General features: G+C 44.9%; 1 protein-coding gene across 2 annotated transcripts in view; it reads right to left on the bottom strand.

Moving 5' to 3' along the window:
• Positions 1–28: 28 nt before the first annotated feature.
• Positions 29–22,283, bottom strand: part of polr3b (polymerase (RNA) III (DNA directed) polypeptide B) — a 31,238-nt gene continuing 8,983 nt past the window's right edge. For both annotated transcript variants that reach the window (XM_074634178.1, XM_074634179.1), the window contains exons 11-28: positions 20,732–20,848; positions 20,506–20,640; positions 18,358–18,519; positions 17,918–18,118; positions 16,544–16,706; positions 15,632–15,785; positions 15,436–15,510; positions 15,228–15,326; positions 15,008–15,135; positions 11,379–11,588; positions 11,106–11,264; positions 8,084–8,201; positions 7,116–7,258; positions 4,224–4,327; positions 3,181–3,347; positions 1,783–1,896; positions 1,506–1,679; positions 29–385 (exon numbers count right to left, since the gene is read on the bottom strand). In XM_074634178.1, the coding sequence (XP_074490279.1) occupies positions 256–385; positions 1,506–1,679; positions 1,783–1,896; positions 3,181–3,347; positions 4,224–4,327; positions 7,116–7,258; positions 8,084–8,201; positions 11,106–11,264; positions 11,379–11,588; positions 15,008–15,135; positions 15,228–15,326; positions 15,436–15,510; positions 15,632–15,785; positions 16,544–16,706; positions 17,918–18,118; positions 18,358–18,519; positions 20,506–20,640; positions 20,732–20,848 (2,553 nt within the window). In that variant the 3' untranslated portion in view covers positions 29–255. The remainder of the gene's footprint in view (positions 386–1,505; positions 1,680–1,782; positions 1,897–3,180; positions 3,348–4,223; positions 4,328–7,115; positions 7,259–8,083; positions 8,202–11,105; positions 11,265–11,378; positions 11,589–15,007; positions 15,136–15,227; positions 15,327–15,435; positions 15,511–15,631; positions 15,786–16,543; positions 16,707–17,917; positions 18,119–18,357; positions 18,520–20,505; positions 20,641–20,731; positions 20,849–22,283) is intronic.

The raw sequence follows: 22,283 nt of genomic DNA, 5'->3' as shown, positions 1-22,283 counted from the left end.
AGTTAGTCAAATAGCACCACACAGCAGCTGATTGTGAAATAATCTTTTTTTTGTTTGTTTTATTATGTACAAATACAAAAACATAACGGTGAGAAAGTATCAACATAAAGGAGGAACTGGTTTGTAAACTCCAACAAAAATAGTTATAAAGCCCGTTTCTTCTTCCTGCTCATTCAGCGAACACAAACCATCAGTTTCAGACTTTATACCTCTAACCTTTCACCCTTTCACTCGCAGACCGCGTGTCTGTCCCGGTCACTCGTTGTAGCGCGACAGTTTGAGTCGGGGGATGATGTTCATGGACTGCAGCTCCTGGAACAGCAGCTTGCAGGCGTACGGGATACGCAGGGAGGAAACGTGGCAGGAAGACTTGCAGTAGTGACACCTGGAAGATAGAAACTGAGAATCAGTCTGCAGACAAACCAGAGGACTAATGACAGATCTGAGGACGAGTACAGGTCAGGTAGTCCGGGGCTTCTCAACCTTCTGTAACTTGAGGCCGACGTCTGATTGTTTAAAAGATTCAGAGGACCACCTTCCCAAATAAATGACAAACTGGGCTACATATATGTGTCATGCCACCGCCAGGTGTAATGACCCACATAAATATTCAGCTGACCCTCACCCACCACTGCCTGCCGTTATGAATCTAAACCATTCATGCACATATTTCCTCACCACACGCTTTGGAGCTTTTACGGGTGCAGGGTTGTCTCCAACATTACAAAACGCTCCATTTGTGTCACTGCATCCGAGACATACCGTATATCTGAAAAGGGGAGACTCGTGGGTACCCATATTCATTCATATATCTGGAGGTCAGAGGTCAAGGGACCCCTTTGAAAATGGACATGACAGTTTTTCCTCACTAAAATCTAGTGTAACTTTGAAGGGTTTTATTTGCCTTCTTCCTGAAAAGCTAGCATGGCACGGCATGGCTGGGTTGGGACCGATGGATTCATCAGGAGTTTTAGTTTCATATCATTCCAGTATCCTTCCTCTAGCTTTAAAACCCTTCCGCTACAACCTCTGAAAAACAGAATAAACTCATAACTTTACGAGAAAAAAAGAAAATAACACGTAAAATCACTACTTTATTTACTTTATTTACTTAAGCGTCTTTGAGTTCTTGAAAAGCGCTATATAAGTTGAATTTATTATTATAATATTACTACTTTTTTCTCTTAAACTTATGACTTAATTTTCATAATATTATGACTTTATTCTCTAAATCTCAGATGTATTTTTTTTCCTCAATGTGGCCCTAATACTCCGTCGTACCGTCGTACCATAGACCTACAACAATGATAAATAAAAATGAAAATGTAAACAAAGAACAGTTATTCATTTCCAGGTTTAAAACTCCACAGGGAGCCGCTGGAGAGGAGCTGAAGAGACGCAGGTTGCTGACCTCTGACCTGCAATAACTTACTAAAGCCTGTATATTAGTTCCAGGAGAAACCGGTCAGCCGATCTGCAGTTGTCGACAGAAGTGTTCAACTCACCACCCGGAGTATCCCAGCAGGCCGCACTGCCCGCACACGTCCACCTCGAAGGCGTCGCTGGAGATCATGAGGCGCTCCAGCAGCAACATGCTCGCTCCGTAGCCGATCAGACAGTCACGTTCCATCTCGCCCAGACGCAGACCTCCGTCTCTGGAGCGGCCCTCCGTAGGCTGCCTGATAGCGGGGAACAAACGCATAATAACATCAGTAACAGAGATACAGATACAAGAGAGCAACACTCTTTCTTTATAACTACAACAGGAACATTTGATTTCACCTGGTGAGAACGGCTCGGGGGCCTCGGGCTCTGGCGTGCATCTTGTCGAGAACCATGTGCTTCAGTTTCTGATAATAAACCGGTCCAAAGTAGATATAAGCCTCCAGAGATTCCCTGAGGAGAACACGCAGATATGCATCCATAAAGATCACTACAATATAGAATATATCTTTATTAGCATACAATTCAATAACATGAATATCAGGCATTTATTAAGTAAAAATACAAAAAACATTTCATGATTGGAAAATTAAGAAAGTAACGCTAAATTCTGGCGTTGAAGAAATGGTATAGGCATTTTAAAAGGGTCCATTGACCTCTGACCTCCAGATATGTGAATGAATACTTTGAGATGAACAGAGTGAAAACTATATATCTTATTAAATAAAATGGATGTTGACAAACTGCATAATAAATCCTTATTAGGGATGTTAATGATTAACCGTTTAACCGTTAACCGACATTAAGCATTTTAACTGATTAACGCTATCGGTTAAAAGAAATGTTGATAATCAATTAAAAAGCTGAGAAAAACTCGTCACTTAAAGGAGAAAAGCTGGTCCACCTTAATAGTCCACCTTAAGAGAGTCTGAGCCGGCGTTACAGATACAGGAAGTTGTCTCCCGTCTATAGCTCGCTGAGCGGAGGAGTTGTAGCCTCGTAGCATTTATTCACCGACAAATAGCCTGTACACACACTGTCTGCTACACCTACGATCACAGCTAGAACGCCACCGACAACACAGTCTGTCGGAAACTAACCCTGCTGACAGAGCGGATGTGTGTGACTACAGCACATCCGCTCAACGCTAGAAGCTGCTAACGTAGCACAAACACACACACTGTTTGTTGGACAATCGCTATCGTTAATCCGGACAGACAGAGTGTCGTTACACCGGGCAGACACACAGCTGACAACCTGCTAAACTAAACTAAATGTGCGGTGGAGACTTTTACTGGGAAAGTGGCTGCATGACCGCGACACTACAATCTAATAATCTTGTCGGTTAACGGTTAATAATCGGTTAACGAGGGTCGGTTATCGGTTAAGAACATTTTTCAAAATTAGCATCCCTAATCACAATGCAATATATCTTATCGCAATATCAGAATATCACAAAATGTTTAAAATCGCATTAAGATGGTATCGTGGTAATATGGTATCGTGGGGCCTCTGCTGATTCCCCACTAAAAGTATATATTGAATTCTTGTTGACGTAAACTAAATAAAAGTGAAGCATCATGACATCGCTCTGAGGAAAAGGGTTCAGTATGTCGGATACGATGATCACAAGCGAGTTTTATGTCTTCACAGACTCTTAGTGTAAAGAAGGAAGGTCAGTGATGTGATGCGTGTTTGAGTGGTGTTTAACGGGATGAACCGTGAGCTCGTTGTTACCCGGTGATTCCTGAGGTGACGTAGTCTTTGCCCTGATAGCTGTATCCGTAGCGGATGAGATCCTCGCACACATCCTTCACCTTGCTGCCTCCGAAGGCCGTCCCGTAGTGAAAGCGTCCGTCCAGGACTCCCGCCTTCCCAGCCAGCAGTTCAATCAACTTTCCTACCTGACAGAGAATCAGACACAATCTGCTCATTACATCAATCCTTTGTGATTTACACTCTTCTCCTGGCACCAAGTGTTGGTACTGTGGGTGAGATTAGATTACACATGTACCCCTTTAGGGTGGGACCGGCAGTCTAAGGATGACTGATTTCAACAATTCCACCGAGGTCGCCACCCAGAGGACCCCTGACCCCGGCACATAAAAGGAAACACCTACTCTCATTTCACTCTCAGGCCACAGAAACATCCTCCCCGAGCCAAACATTGCTGAGTCTTTCCCATGACAACCAGCGCGAGCAAACACACACTGGCACTGACAACTTCAGCAGTAAAGATCATTCAAGTTTTTACAGTGTAAGGGACAAAAAAAAAAAAAGAGCAGGCAGAACCGGGGCCAAGTCATTCACATTCAGCTCCATCCTGCAGTTCAGACGTACTGTGCATGTTTGATAAAACTTCCACACGCTGCTACAGGCGGCGGCGGCTTCGCTGGCAGCCGTCTCCGCAGCAACAAATATCTGTTTGTGAACAGTAAGATTGCTGCTTAGCCGCGTCAATGGACGTGTGCTCTGGAAGCCAACGATAACCCGGAGAGGAGAGGAGCCGGGATAATGAGGTGTTTTGTCTCAGAAGAGCCGACACAAACTTATGAAGAGCGACGGTCAACGCAGAGCCGGAGGTGATTCAGACTGAACTCACTGATAACAGCCGTCTACAGGTCCGGGACGGCGTGGCAAAACACCAAGTTCTCACCAAAATAAAAGTGGATTTAACCTTTCGGACAAATGTTACGCAGAATACTAGAGCTGAAATGATTATTCAATGAAAATGATTGTTAGTCTCAACCCGACTAAATGTGTTCTCCCACAGTTCGTACCGTCATTCTGGAGGGATATCCGTGAGGGTTCATGATGATATCTGGACAGATGCCCGTGTCACAGAACGGCATGTCCTCCTGGGGAACGATGAGGCCGCAAACACCTGAAACACACACAACGTATTGAAGGGAACGCACACATCTCAACACACATCTCAACACACACAGCAGTACGACTGTACTTTTACAGAGACTGTAGATGAAGCACAACAAAGCACTTTTAAGTCATAATCTTCAATTAATGTTGCAACAATGTGTCCATTAATTAATCATTCAATCAACAAGAGATTCAACGAAAATCATTTAAATATTTAAAGGGCCTGTTTGTAAGAATCCTAAATGTGTTGTTAACAGCTTCACCTGTGTCCGTTAAGTCAACTAAAGTCAGCGTCCTGTTGCTGGCGCTTGTGCTCGCTCTACATAGACATGAAGGAGCATCGCTCAACACAGTGAGGAGACACACGTCAGCTAAAAGCACAATATCACTCTATATTTCAGCTGCTTGGCAGTAATGTTAGCTGACCAGACCAAGGTCTCTCCATGAATCAATGCTGATCCTAGTGTTGGCTTTTCCCGCCTCAGCCTCCCGACCGCGGCCGGAGGGAACGGGGGAGACGATAACGTTTCTCTCTGCGGAGCCCCGTCACTTCACAAGACACGGGAAACCTCTGTTGGTCTGGAGGAGCTGCAGCAGTTATTTCTGCACAAACGTCCACTGAACATTCACTAGATATTCTCAGAGCTAAACTAACTCCTCTGCAGTGTGGAGTGAGCAGCATGCACGTGAGAGGTGGAGAGAGAGAGAGAGAAGGAGCGCGGTGTGTGAGTGAAGGCAGGCAGAGGAGCAGAGGAGCAGAGTACAGCAGAGACTCCGGTCCTGGAGACCAAAGCTACGGTCTCCTCCGCGTCCTCCGACCGCGGCCAACACTGTTTAACAGCTTCACTAGATACAACCAAGAGGTTTTGGTGCTTCACTGGAGTTTGTGTTGGAGTCTGAGTCTGAACAGCGGAGACACGCGCGAGCGACCATGAGACACCGACCAGCAATGATTTATACGTGTAAGAAGTTACAAACGGTCCCTTTAAGAAAATCTTTATTTTAGCCAAAAGGTCAAACACTAAATAACGGACCGCACAGTTCTGACTAAAAAAATTGTCAAACTTCTAGTAGAACTTTTTGTTGTGTTTAATGCTGCACGGAGGTTTGGCGTGGAGGTTTGGCGTGGACCTCTGGCGGAGACATTTCCATACTCATGTGGACAGACAGGGTCCTCTTTTGACTCACATGACGTGGGGGGACGAGCGCCCCGGTAGCCGGGAGTTTAAGTGTGAGTGCAAATGTTTGCTGAGGGGCCGAAGCACTCTTCCCTTGGCCAGGGTAAACAGATTGTAGGCCCATTTGCAAATGAAAAAAAAAAGAGAGAAAGGAGGAGAGAAGAAGAGAAGGAGAGCAGGAAGTGGAGAAAAGGTGCTTAGCTTGACAGGGAGACCGGGATTACACCTCCATGACTTTCAGTTTAACTCGGAGGAAGTGGAGGGGGGATCAACTGGAGAGGAGAAATTGAATCCGCGCACGTGGGAAAAATTCACTATGAGCCGGCCGGTCGGCGACGCGGCACACTGTTGATGCCATAACAGGATGTAGTAACAGGATGTCGACCGGGAACAAGTACAGCGACTTTCTGGAAAGTCATCCAAAGAGCAGGAAGAAGGAGAAAAGAAAAGAGAGAAAAGGCGAGTACAGAAGAGCCAGAAGAAGAAGAAAAGGTAAAAGGGGAAATAAAAAAGAAAGAAAAGGCAGTTGTGTATATCAGGAGGAAAGAGAGGAGGAGGAACGAGAGTGGAAAATGGAGGAGAAGGTGATTAGAGAGATTCAGAGAGAGAGACACTAGTTCCCACAGCAGACATCCTCGGTGTTGTTTGTTTTGTGTGAAAGTGAATGATAAAAGAGGCATGAAATCAGCAGAGAAAGGCAAGACAACAGCAAGGGTCCAGAGCCCTCCATCACCGCTCATACAGCCCCACGCTGGCGGCTCGCACAATGGGCCCCTACTACTGACAACCCCCCCCCACCACCACCTCCACAGCTGTGTGTGTGTGTGTGTAAATAATTAACTTATTCTGCTCTGCTGACCAGGACTTATGAGACTAGTCATGAGGAGCTGGGAGATCTAATTCACTTGTAATAAAATAATTAAATGTACGATTCAGTGTGTTTAAATGTTTGTAAATGTTTGTGGTTAATTCTGCAGAACAGGAACAATATAATAAAAATAATAAAGTTTCATTTCTTAACTCTAAAGCAGCTGTGAACCTCAACGCGACTGCTCTGATTAAAGAAAACGAGCTCAGTTGCACATCTGGGACGTTCCATCCAGATCTCCTCCAGCTAACCCCCCGGCGACCCCTCGCTCTCCGTCACTATCCCGAGACAGAAGACATTGTCCCGTCCCGAGCTGACCGCCCAGTGGCCACCGCGTTAATGAGGAGGAGTAAATTATGCATGGCGCCAGTTAGCTTTTTGATTAAAACATCATACGAGCCCTCTATAGGGGAGGTGCTGCAAAACAATGGAGGTTGTAAACACTTTTTTCTCCGGTTAGCAGTGAGAATACTGCCGGGGTGTAATAAATTTGCATAGTCTGGCACAGGACAAAGAGCCAATTAATTGAAAAGAGCTCTTGAAAGATGAGGACAGGGGGGGCAGTGACAGAGCAACAGCTACTGGGACTTGACTCAACAAATGCTCCGGCACAGAGACGACCAAACTGTTTTACAATCTTTCATGAAGGGTTCAAATTTGAGGCTGTAAATGGTGAATATCAACGCAGCCTCTCTTTAGTGTGCACGTTTAGCTTTGAGCTCAAAGTGTGACGGTGCTGAGGTCGGCACCTTTCTGTCCGTGCCGACTGCTGAACTTGTCTCCTATCTCCGGTCTCCTGGTCTGCCTCAGGAGGATCTTGATGAGGAAAGCATCTTCGGCGTTGGATGAGATCATGACCTTCTCTACGTACGAGTCTGTTGATCCCTTATAGCTGCAGAGAGAACCAGAGAGGATTTTCTTTACGGCAGGATTCGTTATCGAGGTCAAGGAGAACTTTATTATCCCCTACAGGGGCAATTTGTTGTCCAGTCAGCAGAACCACACAGCCATCACACACAATACATATCCTATTAAAGGCAAGAAATACAAAAGCTTACAACATACAACATTACAGGGCATCGTTTAGGAAACCATGGCAGTCGGAACTAAAGGATTTCTGAGCCTATCGGTCCAACATGTAGGCAGACTGTATCTGCGGCCTGACGGGAGCAACCTGAACATCGGACAGGGGACGACTCGGATCAGCTAGGACCGACTGAACCTTCTTCAAGGTCCTGCTTAGGAACAGAGGATTCAAGTCGTTCAGGGCGATGCCTGCAACACTTTGACTAAACCCTGCAACCTGTTCCTGTTTTTGAGGGTAAGCGACCCGTACCAGCTGATAGAAGAGAACGTCAAGACAGACTTGATAAAACAAGAGTAAAACATTTTCATAAAAGTGTTGTCCACCTTAAAACTACAAAGTTTATGGTACAAATAAATCCACTGATGATCTTTTCTACATCCAGCATCCACCTGAGTCTCAGAGGTTAGCCTGTCATCCAGCACCGTGCCGAGGTGTTCGTACCGCTGCACCACCTCAACAGCCCGATCACTAAGCCTTACAGGAGAGAAGACCGGAGGATTCTCCAGAAATCTACTATCATCTCTTTAGTTTTGGACACATTCATATTTAAAAAGGACGTCGTAAATGTATTTACATGAGAGAAGCTGTGAACAGGTGGGTGTGGGGTTGGGAGCTGAAGTGCACTCTCACCTGATGGGCACGTCTCTGTACTGGGGCTGGCCTGGCTGGGTACTGCCCTCCAGTGGTGTCTGGGTGACGGTTGGCATGGACTTGTTCACCAACACCTGCTTGTTCTCCACTTTCTCACCTGAGACACACACACACACACGATTTACAAGACGTTTAACCTTGCATACTGTATGTCATGCTAATACCTTTTCACCTTGTATAAAATGTGTAATATACTGATTAGTAAATGTTATCATTTACTATTACTGAATGTCATTTAGTTCATTATAAGTTTCAATCAAACATTAAGATATAAGTGGAAAAAACTGTTCACAAAACATGATAGACCTGAAAAAATGCCTGAAAAAAAATATCTAAAAAAAGTCTGAAAAAAAAGACCAAAAAAAATGTCCAAAAAAAGTCTGAAAAATGTCCGAAAAAAAAAATCTGAAAAAATGTCCGAAAAAAAATCTGAAAAAATGTCCGAAAAAAAAATGTCCGAAAAAAAGGATCTAAAAAAAAGTCCAAAAAAAAAATCTAAAAAAATGTCCAAAAAAAAAATATCTGAAAAATGTCTGAAAAAATGTCCGAAAAAAAAAAAATCTAAAAAAATGTCCAAAAAAAAAATCTAAATAAATGTCCGAAAAAAAAATATCCAAAAAAATGTCCGAAAAAAAATAAAAAAAAAAAATCTAAAAAAAAGTCCGAAAAAAAATGTCAGAAAAAAAAAATCTGAAAAATGTACGAAAAAAAAAATCTGAAAAAAATGTCAGAAAAAAAGGATCTAAAAAAAAGTCAAAAAAAAAAAATCTGAAAAATGTCCGAAAAAAAAAATCCGAAAAAAAATCTAAAAAAAAGTCAAAAAAAAAAAAATCTAAAAAAATTTACAAAAAAAAAGATTTAAAAGAAATGTCAGAAAAAAAAATCTGAAAAATGTCAGAAAAAAAAGAGATCTAAAAAAAAAGTCTGAAAAAAAAAATCTGAAAAAAAAAAAAAAAAAAAGATCTGACCTCTGACTATTGGTGGAACAATTTAGCCACAAACTCACAGACTGACCAGATACGGTCCAAACAGATACTCGGTTAGACCAAGTCTTGTTTTAATTAGACTGTTGGTTTGTTTAAAAGCTACCTGAGCGTTACCTGAACACTGAAGAGTTGCATTCTTTGTAGCCGGTTTATTAATCTCTTATAACAACAAAAAACTTCCCCTTTATTTACTTTCAAGCAATTAATTGTGGGCAAGCACATGAAGTGTGTTAATTAACTCCTTGCACCATGATAGAGCCCTTCACCAGGTCGTGGTGTGTGTCTGTCAACACAAACCGGAGCCGTGATAAAGAAAGCCCGATACTCTGCTAATGTTATGATGACATCAGCATAAATTTAAGCATAAACAGAATCAACCAATAGCAAACAATTTGATAAGTTGTATCAAATTGAACATTTATTTCCTCTATTGATCAATTACGTCCCACCTCAACATGTTTTAGCAGCAATTAAACCACATTAACCCTTTGAGCTCTGCAATAGAAATGGTCCTCCGGTGCCTACATTGATTTTTTTGCTCATCTCTTGGAGTTTCTTCAGATGTTTCATATCTCTAAAATCTCAACAACCCCGGCTAAAAGGTTATGTAAGTCAATAAACCATAATAGTTGATAAAAGTATTGAAATTGTGTCATAAATTAAAGAAAAAAAATTAAAATCTGGCATATTTTTTCATGAAATGTTAAAAAATAAAAACACAAAACATATCGATCCACAAAAACTCTAAATACAGAAACACAAACTAAATTATTCCACTACATAACACTTCAAAAGTTATTTGCACGTTTTTTTTAGTGTTTGAGATATGAGCTCGTTTTTCTGAGCAGATCGAGTGCGAAGGCGTTTTGATAGTTTCATTAAGTTTCATCACGTGCCGCATGTAACGTAATGATGTCATCACGGGCGTACGACGTGATAACGCGAAAGACAGAAGACTCAGCTTTCTGCTGCAAGATGAATGAACGCTCTAGATATTATGATTTTTATTATACATCGATTTAAACAGGAATACGACAACAATCTGTTTTTAAAGGGTCAAGTGACGTTATCATTTTATGAGGCCTTAAAAACACCTTAAGTTACACTGCTCAAAGAGTGAAACATCAGTAACAAGCCAACGCCAGCAAAATAAACAGACATCCGGCAAAAGACGGCAAATCAACTCATCCCTCACATGAATGTAGGGATGCACCGATACCGTTACCGATACCCGATACCAGTATCGGGTATCGGGTCCAATACTGTGCTCATGTACTCGTACTCGGAAAACGGCTCCAATACAACATCACCGATACCACTTTACGGTGGTGCGCCTGACCCCGTTGGGCCGGGATCCCACCTCAGCCAGCACCAGCCCTCACTTTCATTGCACCACGGGGTTTTGCTTGCACCCTCTGACTCGCGCGTGCGTTAGACTCCTTGGTCCGTGTTTCAAGACGGGTCGAGTGGGTTGCAGACATCGCCGCAGGCCCCTGGAGCCTTTTATGTGGGCCGAGCCCCGATCTGGCGGCACGATGCGGTTGGGGCGCACTGAGGACAGTCCGCACCGGGAGCAGGGGGCCGTCCCCGGCGTGGAGAGAGAGGGCGCAGTGAGCCCTTTGTCCACGGTGCGGCGAGGTCCGGGCGGGGAGCGCTGTAAAGCTGTGGCCGCGAGCCACCTTCACCCCGAGCCTTTCCAAGCCGACCTAGAGCCGGTCATGGCGCACCGCCTCGTATGCGGGACTCCCCAGCCTGCCGTGTGTCGCTCACACCCTCCAGCTGGCTGTTAACGAGGGTCTTTAGGCACAGAGAAGTACTCGTATCGGTACTCGGTATCGGAGAGTATGTAAGTACTTGTACTCGGTATCGGTGCATCCCTACATGAATGTTTAAGTTATAGATGAATCCTGTTGTATTATTATTAATAATACAGCCAGTCACATTTATTGGAGCAGTAGAGTCTGGTAAAGAGCAGCAAGGCATGCTGGGTCTCTTCCAGTCCTGCTGGTACTCACCGGGGGAGCAGATGCCGTCAGCATCCAGGATGCTGTGCCTCCAGATGGGCTTCCGTGTGGCAGCATCCAGCATGGGCCCCATCACCTTGTCAAAGGTCTGGTTGGTGTAACGCCGCAGCGTGCATTTGGCGTTTTTATAGACGAGGCACCGGCCGAATCCTGGAGGGAAACATAGAGATGAAGAATTCAAAGCGTCTGCTTCCCAACAGGTTGTTGAAATATGTTGTAATGAAACCTTGTTGAAGTAAAATCAAATGACATGCTCCCCGTCACCTCGGTCTAGCGAGGCTTTGTTGAGGACCAGAGCGTCCTCAATGTCGTAGCCGCTGTAGCTCATCACGGCCACGGTGGCGTTCTGACCGGCAGGAAGCTTCTCAAAGTCGATCAGCTCGATGGTTTTTGTCTTGACCATGGGCTTCTGAGGGTACGCCAGCAGGTACATCAGGGTGTCGATCCGGTTCCTCTGGTTGTAGCCGATGGTACCTGAAGAGAGGACGCACGGAGAGGAGATGAAGGAGTTACATGGATGTGGAACTGGATCTTCTTAGTGTTTACTGCACATGTACCGTTATTTTCAATGCACACAATGTGTCTGTTAATCAATATGAGTGGATTAGTGGTGTTAAAGCTGCAGTAGTCAGTATATGTTTGGCATCATTGGACAGACATCCCATAATAACCTTTCAGCATATTGTAATTCATGTGTTCTGAGAGAAAACTAGACTTCTGCTCTCCTCATGGCTCTGTTTACAGGCTTTAGAACATCTAGCCCGTGACGGGAGACTTTAACCAATCACAGGTCATTTCAGAGAGAGAGAGAGCGTTCCTATTGGCTGAGCTCCGGTCATCTGACCAGAACTTGGCGTTCCTTCACCAGATTTCACAATGAACAAACGTTCTCATGTTCCAGCTAAACCGTGCACTACAAGATGATTCTGAGAACATGTGAGGAGAGGAATAGGCATTAAAGTAACAGAATATTGATTCATATTTGATCAGCGCTGCCTAGTTTCACCGTCTGATCAGAGTTCAGAGTGATTGACAGTCGGCTCTCAGAGACAGCAGCTGGACAGCAGACCTCAGATCAGCTCTGACTGCTTGTTTTCCTCCGGTCTGTGAAATCTTGCAGATGCTGTTAGGGTCAGGGGTCAGCAACATGCAGCTCTTTAGTCCCTCTCACAAAATAAATACGGTTATTTTTAAACATTATTGTCGTAGGCTTAAAGTTTTTCTTACATTCTTCAGTTGTAAAAACAAAAGTAGCCGATACACTGAATAAAAATTGTCATAATTTAAATCTACTAAAATGTGCGTCATAACCTAATAATGTACGGTACGTCTTCGGCCCGGCGTGTTATCCTCTAATTTTAACCGAACCTTAATAGCTCAATAGACTAGCTATGGATTCCAAATTCCAAAATAAGAAAAGTCTTTGAGTAATTAAATAGTGCGTCGACAGATTGGACAACAAAAAAAGTAATATTGAGAAACATTTTCAGAACATTAAGCACCACTGCATTTGTTGAATAGCCAGCAGCAGCAGCAGCAGCAGCTGAATCTCCTGAGATGTTTCTTCAGTGTCCTGCCTCTCATTTGGACTTTGGGTCCTCACTGCATTAAGACCTAACAGGCTGTGTTACCTCCATTATGAGGCTCAGATATGTTTTGCGGCTCCAGACAGAGTTTTTTCAAAAAAATATCTGAAAAATGTCCGAAAAAAAAGTCTGAAACAAAAGATCTGAAAAATGTCTGAAAGAAAAAGTCTGAAAAAAATGTCTCTTTTGATAGTAAAAGTTGCTGACCGCTGCGTTAGGAGTACCGGAGGAACGTGATTGTTTTCAGGTTACCTGTTTTATGTACTACTGTCAGGATATAGCAACCGTTTTATAAAAATAACTTTTTTTAAATCATATCTGCTCCAATCTGCCTACTGCAGCTTTAAGTCGGCCTGTCGGGCAGCTCGGTGTCTGGGCCTGGTTAGCGGAGGAACGGGCCGAGTTACGGCATAAAGCCCGGCCTCCCTGGAAGCCTCGACATTTGTCAGATGCTATTACTTCACAATCAGGCTACAAGCAACAGAGTCGCTGATAATAGGCCCGAGCCACACAACCACATTTGCACATGTATAGAGCCGTCCACACAGAACAGACAAGGCCGAGGATATCGGGCCAAATATAGTTCCAGTCTGTGTTTTTGTAATAATGGGGGGACGGGGGACGGAGGTAAAGCGGGGGGGTGGGGGTGACCGCGACTCTTACGAATGTCAGCAGGCCGTTTGGGGAAGTTTTGGTTACCAAGGAGCTGCGGGTGATCACTCTGTGGTCTTTCGCAGCTGAGCACACTGACCCCCCCGAGCACAGCCGGAGCAGACACAATGAATTGCTAATGACACTCTGGGTGACTGGCAGGGAAAGGGCCTCCGCACACACACGGCACAATGGAGAACCTACGCAAGCGCCCCATGTTTGATGTCCATGCGCATACACACACATACACACACACACACACACACACACACACACACACACACATAAAAAAAAAATCGCACTCAATCACACATACAAATGTGTTGTGACGAGGAGTAGAGAGGAACCAGCGGGCTGCATGTATCTATCTACTGTTTGTTATTCTAATGTCCTTCTGAATGATTTTAACTTGTGCAAATAAAAACTGTGAAGCAGCAGATTTAGGAGGCTTAAGAACAGTTCTGATGTAAAGATTAAATTACGGTCAGTTGTCTGTGTGTGTGTGTGTGTGTGTGTGCACAGAAGTAAACAGTGCAGCTGTGTGGAGGATGTTTGAGGAAGGATTTGAGATCTTTTACAGTTTAAAGACCGGCCTGCTGACGAGGGGTGTGACCAAATATCGCACTATAAAAAAATGTGACGATACGCACCGTCGAGACGAAAAACTGCATCGCGATATCGGGGCATAACGCCCGGGACACACGGGGAACGTCAGGAGCGCGTGGCGGCTGCAGCAGCTGCGTTTCAGCAGCTGCTGTCAGCTCTTCCTTTCTACATAGAGTTTGCCTTCAGTTACACTGCGCATGTGTCATACCCTGAGAGCCAGCCTCCTTCAACAGGCCTTACTGCTCTGTGTCGGAGCTCAACACACAGCGCAGTCAGTGAACAGCTGATCAGAGAGGCTGCGGTGGAGACGAGTTGACACTACGCTCGTTGCTGTTAATAAGTGCAATAAAACTTTGCAAGTGTGAAACCAAGGTACGTTATCACACCTGTTCAACAAGCATAGACACGATGAAACGGTTAAACACGGAGGAAAGCAACGTTTCAATCTGCTCTGTCCGCAGTCTCTCATCCTCCGCCGCTACGTTTACACAAGCACAGCGCGTTAGCTCGGCGGCTAACAGCTAACCGTAAACACGTCTAAGTTCTTTAGTTGAGTTATTGAATGACGTTAGTTCCCTCTAGTAAACCGTGTTTCAGTGTTTCAGTGTTTGTGTTTATTGTGAAGGGAGGAACGGAAGACGTGAAGCGGTGATGTGCTGTTATTGACGAGGCTGCAGACTACGGAGGCTCCGTGTTATTAATTCATTATCGTCATAAAGTATCGGAGCAGCGTAACCCTCGGCTGCACGAGACTGAAACTACAGCTGCAGTAGTCTGTGTAGTCGGACTGTTTAAAGGTTTGTCATGTAGCTGACTGCTAAACTGATCAGCTGGCTGAGACAATAATAACCGTATCGTATGGAGATGGTGAACCCAGTATGGTGTATGGTGTATGGTGTATGGTGTATGGTGTATGGTGTATCGTGTATGGTGTATGGTGTATGGTGTATGGTGTATGGTGTATGGTGTATCGTGTATCGTGTATCGTGAGCTGAGTGAATCATCACCGCCCTACTGCTGACTGAAGCTACCTGCTCAGTGGCGTCTTACCCATGGCCTGCTTGCCCATAGCACACTGGTACGTGTTCCTGGGTGACTGGTTGTGGTGCGGGTAGGGAATGAGGCCGGCGCACACCCCGAGCAGCGTGAAGGGCTCGATCTCCAAGTGCGTCGTGTCTCTACAGAAATAAAAAGCAGAAGAGAACAGGCGGTGAAACCGGCGTGTTGAATGCCATTAACAGGTGCGTCAGGTGAATCCGGTGCCACTCACTTAGTAATCATGTGTTCATAAAGGGCGATCTGACAGTCGTTCTCCTCGTTGACATCCAGGTACTCCACGAGGCCCTCGTGCAGAAAGTCCTCAAACGTTCTGGAGGCAAGAAAAGTGTTCATAAAAAACCATCACACTACACTATTATACAGGATCACCTGCAAACACATACGCTCTTTGAAGAAATCCTCCAGACTCCCGGCCTCACCTGTAGCCCTGCGACAGATCCTCAATGTGTTTGTTTTTCACCATCGGCTGTCCCCTCTTCACGATGATGTACGGCCTGATGGACAAAGCAGAAAACCGTCATACTACCGATGAGAGACTTTTTACATATTCTTTGTTATTAACCTCTTCCACTTGGATGCTTTGTGTGTATAAGTCCAGGTTTAAACTTGGCCCACCTGCAGAGACGTCCTCCATCAGAGGAGATGTAGACGCAGCGGTTGGTCAGGTTGGTGGAGATCGACACAAACTCGTTGATGAAACCCGCCCTGCGCATCAGTCTGAAGGTGCTGACCAGCTTGGGATGATCTTGAATCACACCGAGGATGTTACCTGTCGACATAATACAGACAGACGAGATAGAAACTGAATATCTTTGAGTTGTGGACAAAACAAGACATTTGAGGACGTCATCGTGGACTTTGGGAAACACTGATGGACATTTATCTTCTGACATTTTTTAGACCCAACAACTTGCAGCTCTAAAGGAGTGAAAACGTTGCAGCAGATGAGTAAAGTTACTGTGGGAGTAATAAACCGTGAGCAAATTCTACTTTTGGGTTAAGACAAAAACTGACAAACGTTAAATGGAAAGAAGAAGAGAAACAGCGTGCGTATACGGCGGCGTTCCCTGAACCTCCACGAGCTCCGGCTGCCTGCAGGGGTTTGTTCATATCGAGTCTGACAGACAAATGAGTGGAGAACAGAGGAGACTCTGTGCTCTGCCTCTGTGTGAGGGCACAGTGAACACACTCTGAAGGGCTTTGACACCTGCTGCTACCAACTAATTAAATGGTATGGCAGCTAATATAATTTGACAGTTATCAGCGGCGAGACAAACATATACAGTAATTAAGGGGCCAAGTTCTGACTCAAGAATAATACCTACTGCTGCCATGAAATTAATGACTTATCAGCCTCGCCGCTAAATACCAAATTGCCTTCTGTAAACTAAACAGAATATTCTCCCTTCATGTTCAGAAGCAAATGCATTCAAAAACAGGGAGGATTAAACTTTCTTTTCAAGTGATCTGAAGCAACAGCATCCAGCGCTAATTCTCTTTGTGTTTATTTATGACTACTAGTTTTACCGTTGAGGAAGACCAGGAAGACGGTCGGGTAGGAGAGCTCCTCTCCACACAGCAGGTTGACGTCTTCCACTCCCAGGTTGAAGGCCAGTTTGATGATCGGACCGTCCTCCATGTCGGTGGTGATGTGGGTCATCAGAGCCAAGTTCTTCACCAGACCGCAGGCCTACGAACCAAAACAATGATGCATACTGTGTATTTAGATTCCAGCAGATATTCAACATGGAGAACTGGTTACCTTCCTGCAGAGACGATGTTAAGGTCCTGACGCACCGAGCTGACGGTCGGCCGGCGGACAGTTTGGGGTCGTCAGAGAGCGTCAGACCATCTAGTTTTTTTGGTGTGTCCCGCACCGTCGGCTCTCTGCCCGCGTTGGAGGTTTTTCGGCCGATTCGGCGTGTTGAATCGACGGCGGAGCTCATCGGTGAAAGAAATCACTCTGATTGGCTGTTCAGCTTAAACCAATCAGTGCACGAGAAGAGAAACTTCTCTCATCTCATTTGCACATCTGGAATGAAGCTAAGCGGTGAGAAAACGGTCAGCAGACGCCGCTTTGTTTCATGTACGTATCAGACGGTGCCTTCAGATGTGGTTGTGTTCACCGTGTTCACCGTGTTTACCGTGTTCACCAGAAGAGTCCATATGAACACCGACCCTCATGTCCTATTCAAAACCTCGTCAGTGGAAGTTTCTGAAAGCTCAGAGTTCACGACTTGTAACGTGTTTTTTCATGTTGACAGAAATGGCGGAATTATGGAAGTTATTTTTTCGGTGCATAATAAGTTCATATATTGTAATTTTAGTCGTATATTGTTTTTCTTGGTAATGGTATAATGATATTTTCAGCGACCACATCTTTCTCCTCTGTCATGATGTCTTTACATTTCCTGCATTATGTTCCCTGCTTGCTAAACTGTTATCCTCTGTGGCTTCTAGACGCCGACAGTAACGTTATATATATTGTCGTTGCTTATCAGCGGTGTTCTCACGACCTAACCACTTGAACGCCGAGCATATCGTGAACACGACTTCCCAACACGGGCTCACAGGTTTCATTTGAAGGCACCAATAACAACAGCTTGTATATCCGCCGTCCTCGCTCTTCTGGTTTCCCCTTTTTGAATGACGAATACAGACTACCGCCGCCTGCTGGTGTGGACAGTTATTTCCTCTCACGCAGGCGCAGAACATACGTGGTAACTGGCCGTCGGCTGTAGTCTTTGCGGTGTGTTCGAGTGCAACCTGTCGGTCAAAACGACTCGAGGCGACGCAACATTTGGCCTTCGTCGCCGCTAGTTCTCCGACGTCGGGTCGGTGCGTCTGAGCCTTTAGTGTGACTTCGTGACAGGTGAGGTGTGGCCGCTGCAGCTCACTCACCTCTCCCTCAGGTGTGTCGGACGGACACAGCATGCCCCACTGCGACGGCTGCAGGGAGCGCGGCCCGCTGACCTTCCTGGTCTTCTCAAACTGGGAGGAGATCCTGGTCATCATGCCGAGAGCCGAGATAAAGGAGAGCCGAGACAGGACCTGGGTGACGCCCTGACGGTCCATCTTGAACCTCTTCAGAGACCAGTTGCCCTGTGGACAGAAGAGACACTATTCTCCATTAACCTGCATATTAATACATGTTTTAATGAACACAAAGATCCAACCTCACTGCTCCCATAAACTGTATATACTGTATAACCAGCGTGACCATAAACATCTTGAATCTTGAGATAGTTGTTGTCACGAGGCTTTAAACCAGGAAGAGGTGTTTCTTCTTCCTATTGAATCATTTCTTTCTATTTATGGTCCTCCGACCGGCGCTCACTCACCGTGGATATGGCGTTGACCATGCCGTTGGTGATCTGATCCTGCCGCATGTGCTTCACCACATCAAACTGAGCCGCTCTCTGCTTGGGGATGATCTGGTCGGCAATTTTCTTCAGTTCAGAGTTGAACTTCTTAAACAGATCTTCAAACAGCAGCGACAGCAGCTAGAGAGGACAGAGAGAGACACCGTCATCAGACGTCAGACTAGACCAGAGGTCAGCGACCTGCGTCTCTTCAGCTCCTCTCCAGCGGCTCGAGGTGGATTTATAAAACATTTACATTTTCATTTTTATTGATCATTGTTGTAGGTCTATGGTACGACGGTACGACGGAGTATTAGGGCCACATTGAGGAAAAAAAATGATCTGAGATTTAGAGAATAAAGTCATAATATTATAAAGTAGTAATTTTACGTGCTATTTTCTTTTTAAAGTTATGACTTTATTCTCGTAATATTCAGTTTTTTATTATTTATTATTTTGTTTTTCTCTAAAATTCTCTTCTGATAGTAAAGGTTGCTGACCCCTGGACTAGATGTTGAGTAAGGAACAGTCTTATTCAGAGAGTCATCATTGTATCTTCACGCAGCCAGACTCTCAGATCGTTCCCGCCTCTAATCAGCGCTGAGGTGCGTTCACAATCAGATTTAATAAGCAGGTGTGCCGGCTCACCGATAAGCCCTGACCTGGCCTCCGTCCCAGGTCCCTGTCCTCCTCCGCCAGGCCTACAGGAGGCAACCTCTCTCACCACCCCCCACCACCCCCCCGCCCTGTGCATTAGCATACATCAAAACAAACAGGCAGCGCTGCTTAAAATTAATAAAGAAATTAAGCTTCCGTTGCGCAGCCGGGCCAATTAGTTGAATGTCAGGGAACCATAATTGGAGAGTGAGGAGATTGCTGGCGTTGTTAGTGTGTAAGCCCCCTATTGAATCAGGGCTCTGCACGCCCCCCCCACCCTCCCATCTCCTTATACAGAGCAGGTTGGGGGGGAAATTAAAGGCCTTAAGACAGCAGTAATTACATTATCAGAGCCGGGCCTGCGGATTAGCTCAATCGCTCCAGTCAAGGCAGCAATTCTATTGTCAGGGTGCGGAAAAATCCCCATGCTTCCACAGCCGCTGGATTTTGGTGCCACCGCCGCATATCTCTCTCCTGACAAAGCCAGGCTGAAATACAGGGTGGGGGGGGGGAGCGAAAACAAAACAGGGAAAAACAAAGCGGAGGGGAAATATAATGAGAGTCTTATTAAAAGAAGGAGGCAGGAACAAAGATGCAGGTGAGAGATCAGAGCTGGAGCAGCCGCTGTCCTCTGGACCGCTGCAGGGATCCGTTCACACTGAAGCATGGGAGCGCTACGTGTTCTATTCTACACCTTATATTATCATTAATAATAATAATAATAATAATAAGCATCCAGCCTGTTTGGTTTTCTAAAGAAAAGGTATTAAACACCTTTCAGCTCAACAGGGTGCCGAACTCATTGAGTTCATTTACAATTTCCTTGATCAAATTAACAAATAAGACAGACGTAATGGACCTGCATGTTTCTGTCATGTAATGTGAAAGAAGACTGACTGAATGGCAGATTGTATATGACAGAGGTCAACAACCTGCGTCTCTTCAGCTCCTCTCCAGAGGCTCGAGGTGGAGTTTTAAAAATGGAAATGAATAACTGTTCTTTGTTTACATTTTCATTTTTATTTATCATTATTGTAGGTGTACGACGGTACGACGGTACGACGGAGTATTAGGGCCACATTGAGGAAACAAAAAATAATCTGAGATTTAGAGAATAAAGTCAGAATATTATAAAGTAGTAATTTTACATGCTATTTTCTTTTTTTCTCGTAAAGTTATGACTTTATTCTATAAATCTCAGGTGTTTTTTCCCTCAATGTGGCCCTAATACTCCGTAGTACATTGTCTCTTTGGCCCTCACTGCATTAGACTTATATACTATATACTTAGACTATAAACTGTGTTACCTTTACCACAATGATCACATGTTTTACGGCTCCAGACAGATGTTTTTTTGCCTAAAATGTCTCTTTAGATAGTAAAGGTTGCCGACCCCTGACCCCTGACCCCTGGTATATGGCATTATAAAAGCAGTAAATGAGATCACATGGTGCACAGACAGATTCTTACCTGTCCAGCCAACTCCAGACGTTTGTTGCCGTAGTAATCTCTGTCGTCCACCTTGTTGTTCCCCTGAGCCAGGATCACCCTCCGGACCATCACAGCCAGGTAAATACACTTCGCCCGGAAGTTAAACTCTTTGACCTACGGACAACATATACTAAATGATTTACACTTTGTGAAACGTGCCTTTATGAGCATAATCCACGATTCTTGTCTGTTGATTATAACGTACGGGAACATGTGTGAGGATAAGAGACGCCAGCAGCTCTCTGGCCTCCTCCATCTTGGTCTTCTTGGGGCCGCCCCACATCCGCTGTCTCCGCACTTTATTCCCGAGGTACCTGAGAGCCTGAAACACAGAGCAGCAGATACAGATGAGGTCAACGGGGGAGCTGAGTGCTGATGTTGGTGCAGATGTGATACCAGAGTTTCAAAAACACATACCAGAATTATTTATTGATTTCTCAGTTGTTGATTTTTTTTTAATTTTATTTCAAAGTTTTAACATTCAGGATACGATATTATATCGATTCTTTGGACAACGATAAATTCAAAGTCTGCCACGATACGATTTCGATTTGATTTAATTCAGGGGCCTGCGATCGATATGAGATGATATCATATGTCTATTTAACATTATCAGTTATATAAGTTATGCAAGACAGTAAAGGTAAATCTGAACTGTTTTAGAACGATACGACAAAACTGTACCCCTTAAAGCAGCTCAACTGTTTATGCATGCCATGATATGTTCACACTTGTCTTATTGTGTTGCTGTACGGAGCCAGACTAACCTGTTGCATCGCTATAGCAACAAGCACTGAAAATAATGGCTCAAAAACAAATTAAATGGCACCACTGGATAAATCTGAAAAAGGATAAGCTGCTCAGTTTTTGTTGAGTTTTATCAAGTTTTCTTTTATTAAATTGATTTTTAAATGTGTGAACAATCTCGCCCCGGCTGTAATTTGTCCATATGTCACCAAAATGAATACCAATAGATAATAGCCACTAGGGGATCAATGCATGGCCACTAGGGGATCAATGCATGGCCACTAGGGGATCAATGCATGGCCACTAGGGGATCAATGCATGGCCACTAGAGGATCAATGCATGGCCACTAGGGGATCAGTGCATGGCCACTAGGGGATCAATGAATGGCCACTAGGGGATCATTGAATAGCCACTAGGGGATAAATGAATGGCCACTGGAGGATCAATGCATGGCCACTAGGGGATCAATGCATGGCCACTAAGGGATCAATGAATGGCCACTAGGGGATCAGTGCATGGCCACTAGGGGATCAATGAATGGCCACTAGGGGATCATTGAATAGCCACTAGGGGATCACTGCATGGCCACTAGGGGATCAGTGCATGGCCACTAGGGGATCAATGCATGGCCACTAAGGGATCAATGAATGGCCACTAGAGGATCAATGCATGGCCACTAGGGGATAAATGAATGGCCACTAGAGGATCAATGCATGGCCACTAGGGGATCAATGCATGGCCACTAAGGGATCAATGAATGGCCACTAGAGGATCAATGCATGGCCACTAGGGGATCAATGAATGGCCACTAGGGGATCAGTGCATGGCCACTAGGGGATCAATGCATGGCCACTAGGGGATCAATGAATGGCCATTAGAGGATCAATGCATGGCCACTAGGGGATCAATGAATGGCCACTAGGGGATCAGTGCATGGCCACTAGGGGATCAATGCATGGCCATTAGAGGATCAATGCATGGCCACTAGGGGATCAATGAATGGCCACTA

The sequence above is a fragment of the Sebastes fasciatus genome, chromosome 4 (assembly GCF_043250625.1).
Source record: "Sebastes fasciatus isolate fSebFas1 chromosome 4, fSebFas1.pri, whole genome shotgun sequence".
Lineage (NCBI taxonomy): Eukaryota > Metazoa > Chordata > Actinopteri > Perciformes > Sebastidae > Sebastes > Sebastes fasciatus.
Note: the sequence above shows the minus strand (reverse complement) of the source record. Positions and strands in the feature narration are given on the sequence as shown.